Source organism: Phalaenopsis equestris, unplaced genomic scaffold (assembly GCF_001263595.1).
Source record: "Phalaenopsis equestris unplaced genomic scaffold, ASM126359v1 Scaffold000080, whole genome shotgun sequence".
In the NCBI taxonomy this organism is placed as follows: domain Eukaryota; kingdom Viridiplantae; phylum Streptophyta; class Magnoliopsida; order Asparagales; family Orchidaceae; genus Phalaenopsis; species Phalaenopsis equestris.
In genome coordinates, this window is record NW_018164522.1 from 219,246 (window position 1) to 225,245 (window position 6,000).

Genomic DNA, 6,000 nt, shown 5'->3' on the forward strand with positions numbered 1-6,000 from the left:
AACATATGATTTTTTCAAAGTCAAATACTATTATTAATTATTAATTTTTAGTTATTATATAATTTACTTAGGCCTCATTTAAAGTTTCACAAGCATAATAATTTATATGGAAAATTGTCTTTTCGTTGCCCTAATACAGACTCCCATAGTATATTCACTAGCATCACACAGTGTTCAAAAAGTTGATTCCAATCAAGTATTATTATGATAGATAATGATTTTTTTAACATTTTAAAGGCCTTCAAGAATTTGTGATTGAATTCATAAGTTATGTCCTTTTCTTTTATGTGATTTCAAAGTTTTATTATTTTAAAAAATATTTTTAATGAATCTTCAATAAAACCATGTATGTTCTAAGAAACTCCTAATTCTATTTAATAAAGTTAGTAGTGAAAAGTTTCCTATCACCTAAATCTAGGCTTTGTCTCTTTCAATCCTCTATTCTAAAATTTTATTCTTTAAAATTATGCCCTCTATAACCATAAATAAATATCTTTTTTTTCAATTTAAAATAGGTCTCTTTGTATTCTTACAAAATCAAAACAAAATTGAGACAACTATTAAATGAAATACTAAACACAAAATTATCCATGAAAATTTCGATGCTATCTTTTTTAATTAAAGAACATATGTTTCACGAGAAATAAAACATATCAATGTTTATTATCACTTTATTTATAAAGTTATTATTCATGATAATATTTTCTTATTTAAGATTAATAGCCATAATATTTTTATATTTAAGCTTAATAGCCATGATACATACCAATATAATGACTAAGACATTACCAATTGTCAAGTTTGGGCATTGCTTAGACTTCATTGAAACTCATAGTTGATTCTTAATAAGTTTTACGTAAAAGATGGAGAATAGTTTATCAAATATTGAAACTTTAATAAGCACTTTTTTTTAAGAATTCATGTTATGGTGGAGATTAATAAAATTTGTGATCTGAATTCATTTGGACCCGCTTGCCTTAGTAAGAAATTATGAGCATATAATTTGAAGATTTTAACTACTAAGTCTTATTATAACATTCAGGGGTTATTCAATTTGCTGCAAGAGAAGTGCACTGTAATTATTTTGTAGCAGTTTTAAAAATTTGGGTGTTTGGTTTGATGAATTATAAATGTAATTTAAAATTATAATGCTTTTGAAATCCATTCTCTTGTTCATTGTTAATGTATTTTAAATTCATTATGTAAGTTATTGCACACCACAGTTGGCTAATCAATGCCAACCCACCAGTTGCAGCCCACCACTGCCCGTCGCTGGGTCGTTGTCTCCTGTCACTCATCAATCGCTTGCTAGTCGCAGTTGCAGCTCATGGACTTCTAATTGGTTGTCGGGCACATGTCGTAGACCACCTGTCATGGTATGCCATCATAACCAATCGCCGCTCACCATTAGGGTTGTGAATTTAGCCCGAATCAAATTTCGGTTGAGATCAAAATAAGCAGGCGAACTATGAGTGAAAATTTTTGATCAAATTTTTTTCTAGCACATCGCAACTCGGCTCAAAATCAAATCATTAATACCTTAAGACTATGAATTTAATAAATTTAGCTTGAAGATCATTAATCGCTCAAAAATTAATTCCAGTTTTGGCTCGAATCGAGATTTGATCGAAATAAACGATCTGAGGTCCGATTTTGAGCCCACTCCCGCTCGGCTTGAAATGAGATTGTTAACATCCCTACCCACCATCATTTAACGCCCACCCCCCATTGCTGCCCGCAATCATGTATTTTATTTTACATTAATTCTATTTTTCTTCGAGGCAAACAAAAAAAAAATGTGAAATCAAGGATTTATTTTTCATTGAACCAATTAACTTCAGAGTATTCCAAATATAATGCATTATCTTCACACTAAATTCCTTTTTCAACCAACCAAACAACCCCTTATAATTGATGTGCTCTATTTGTTTGACCTCATCTTGAATATTTTCCTTTTAAGAGTTTTTTTCAAGTCAAAGTATATAAATATTTCATTTTCTCATACAAAGAACCCATTCTTTGATTCGATCATTCTATGCATGTGATAAATTCTCTGGGTTTGCTCATGACATTCAGCATAAATTTCACATATTGTTACCGTCATCTCCTTTTGGTCATCAATTCCATCATGTCATAACACATTATCCCGCCAACCCTATACATCCTATGCTTGTATCAAGATTTGCCAACACTGATCATAGCCAGAATACACCTTCAGGACATCAAGGAATGTCAACCATCCGCTCACCGGAGCATCATCTTAAACTCCCATTTGAGCACTGTAATACCAGATAAAATGATTAACTCCACCATAAAGACAGCATTTATTAAATGCACGTTCTCGACTTAAATATTAGGAAATGAAGGCACGCAAAAGGCACTTGGGAGCCATCAATCATGTCATCTTAATAGTTACAACCAAAAGGCACAGCAAATAATAATAATAATAATAAAAGGTTGCAAGAAGAAATTCATTCCAATATCCAAAGCATGAGATTCATTCTGACTATTTATAACAAAGTGTACAGTTTCTGGCTGTCTGCCAACAGACACACCAAAAGGAGCAAATCGTAGCAGAAAAAGGCCAACAGTAGCACCACTACCCACAGGCAAACTCCAAGAAAATTCAGAGTTCTTCTATGTATGCACACTGATCTGAAGATCACTTGGGAAAAAAAAAAGAGACTAGTTAGAAAACATGAAAATGGGCAAGGTCATTAAGGATGTATATGCGGACGTAGGATTCTTTCTTCACTTCTCTCCTACAAATCATTTCACTTCTAACTCGTGGGGATTTTGGGTGGGAGGAATTTCATGATGAAAGTAACGAGGAAATCGGATAGAAAAATAGTTTATCATGTCCTGAAAGCCAAATAAGTTGCAGCCATGCAGATTTTCATGAAGCCACCAACAATAACCACTTAGCACTGATCAATAGGTTCTGTTTGATCCTGCACAGCCATACGTTCAGAAACATCAGCTAATGACTTGAGGTTACACCTAATCAAAGCCTCTACAAAGAAGCATGTCTCGTCCTTGGTGTTCCCTTCAGGCACATCCACTACAAAAGATTCAATCACCAGAGTTCCTGGTCTCCCATCAATGACTTTAGAATGTACACTGATTATAGACGAGTAATTCTGCCACCAACACAAACACGAAAGTGAAATCAGACAACTGAAAGCTATGAAAATAAGCAGGAAAGTAATTATACAAAGCTCATGCATATATAAAAAGTCAAAAGAAAGTAAAAAGGATGAGAATACTCGGAGAATATTCAGTGTACCATCCGGGAGTACCATAGGATCATCTCAGCGGCACAATATACAATGTGTCTGTGATCAAGGCATTAGCGGAAAAACACATGCTTCTAATCAAGGATGAAAGGAAATTAAGAAACTATAATATTTGAAAATTAAATAAAATAAAACAAGCCATAGGATACAATAGTGTAGAAAGGTCAACCAAAATACATTAATAATAAAATAGTTTATGGAATAAACAGAGAGTGATATTGAGACAGGAGATGTGATTTGAACTTATGAATCATTATTTAAATACAAAGCCAAAAATGGTAGTCCATCATGGACTGTCTATATGTTTCCTACCTAGTATCCCAATTATAGGCAGAATAGGTTACAATGATCAAAAGCAGATCTGTCCGTACACCACCCAAAATGACCACTATACTAGAGGCGGCTGCAATGCCCTTGCATAGAGTTGGATGAAAGCTATAAATGTCATGGACTCCGCTCCTAAAAGGCCTTGATTAGCGTTTTTGGCGTCATCCAATAAAGCTCACGCAATCAAATGAGACACGAGCATGAGATGACATAAAAAACATAAATGTAAAAAAGATTATATGACATCATAAACATGATGTTTTCTTTTAAAAATTATTAATATAAAAATATTAAATCAAAATACCAAATGTCAATATTTCTAATAAAAATGCATCAACAAGGAACAATAATATCAAAGTTCATTGTGTGTGCATCACACAATGAACTATAACATTATACATGTCATAAAAAACTTACTGATTGTCTTAATAAAAACAACATTTATTTAATTATCATTAAATTCAATAGTTCATCAAATGCATCTATCAACCACACGCAAGAATTAGTATCAAACAATAGACAATAGGCATGATTTTATCAATATTAATATAATACTACCTAGTGATACTACCTAATGTATTCAGAAAATAATCACACCATATGAAACAATATGATGCTTCACTAATTTGCAACACATCATGGCCATCATCTCCACAATACCACTGTACTCCTCAACATACTTTCATCAGACAAAAAAAACACAGATTGTAAAGCTTGCACAACAAGAAAAAGCAAGATCCAACATCATTACCAATCCCAACCATGCCAGGGCGGTTATGTTCAACATGTCCACATCAGATACTAAGTTTCATAAGTGTCCGAGGTTCAAAGATGCAAGCAGATGACCACTTGTGAAGCAAGAAAAGGCCATCAAGAAGTCCAGATGGAGAGGTAAAAACTATTCCCATTTATTTTTGCTTAAGGGCATCTGAGTCACTTACACCCCCCCTAATGAAGAAAATCAAGTACAAAAAAAACATGTCGAAGCAGCATTATCTCATTCAACCCATTTGACATAATTTTTCTCTTCATCCTGATCATTATGGGATGTGCAACCTGATCATATTCAAAAAGATCCTATGGAATGTATTATGAGATGCAAACCTTTCGATTAAAGATGGTAAAATTGTCCATTAGTTGTTTCTGCATGCTTCGTGCTGATGGCAAAATGCCTCTCACAAACAAAAAAATCGCGAAAGCTTTTTTTGAAACCATTATAAACTATAGTATATGGCATTAATTACCCTCTCAACAGGTCAGCTGAAAAAGGCTGACAAGATTTCAATCACGAATTAGAGTACTCACAGAACATGTTTACAATATTTCAAGGGGTAATTGGCCTCCCGTATACAAAATTGGACCCCAAAGTAGATCATGTTCATTTGTTAATTCCATCTTGTGACAGTATCAAGCCAACGCAAGAAAACCCCATATACAACCAATCAAAGTAAGTGCTGAAACAAGTAGAATAAACCCTAATCACATCTATTTTGTCAGATCAGGCCTTCAAATTATTAAATAGGAACTCAGGTCTTTAACAAATTTCCCAAAACTTCCTCCCTCAAGGAGGCACTATAATCATGTTTTGAACTGTCAATGTCTGGGTGCTATTGGGCACATAACGTTCCATCTTTTCAAAAACTGTTAACATTGAAGATCTTTCCCATATGTTACAAGTATCAACAAAGGAAAATTGCAAATGCAGTTAGAGGGAATGGATGTAACAACAATCAAACTTATCAAAAACTGCAACCTGATTAAATGACATCAATAAAAATTTACTCCTTTCCAACCATAAGTACCAATTTGTGAAAGATTTAAGAGTTGTCTGATATCAGATTTAAGGATTATGCGGGATATAGCTTAAATCCTCTTGGATGGCCAATTTTGGACAACTTAAATATCCCGATTTACTAAGGGTCTGTTAGGTACAACTTTTTGTCTGCTTTGCTCTAAGACCGCTGCCACAATTTTGTATGAGGAACTGCTTTCTTAATGTTTTTTTTTTAGAAATTTCTGTGGTAAAAAAATATTTTTTTCAACCTAACTTGTTAAGGTTTGGTGGTTGCCAGAAAACATTCTGAAAATAAAAAAAATTTAGTATAGCCCCCACAGCTTTTTGAAAAACAGTTTCTTCTGCAACAGCTTCACAACTGCTTTTTCAAACAGTTACAGCTACCCAAAATGAGATTAAATCCAAATTTTTCCGATTTTGGACATAAAAACTTGATTTAGTAAATCACGCAAATTCGGTAGATTAAGTAAATCTCAGAATGCACACATGAAGAGAAATGAGGCGAGTAGGAAGCCAAAGAGCAGCAGGGGATGGAAGGGGGAGAATATAACAATTACCTTCCTCAATGGTTTTGGGAAAGAG

The 6,000-nt window shown here is 33.6% G+C and overlaps 1 protein-coding gene across 1 annotated transcript in view; it reads right to left on the minus strand.

Annotated features, from left to right (window-relative positions):
• Window positions 1-2,470: 2,470 nt before the first annotated feature.
• The window catches only part of LOC110019816 (abscisic acid receptor PYL8-like), a 5,474-nt gene continuing 1,944 nt past the window's right edge, over window positions 2,471-6,000 (minus strand). The window contains exon 4 of the mRNA XM_020717654.1: window positions 2,471-3,140. Coding sequence (XP_020573313.1) covers window positions 2,922-3,140 — 219 coding nt within the window. The 3' untranslated portion in view covers window positions 2,471-2,921. The remainder of the gene's footprint in view (window positions 3,141-6,000) is intronic.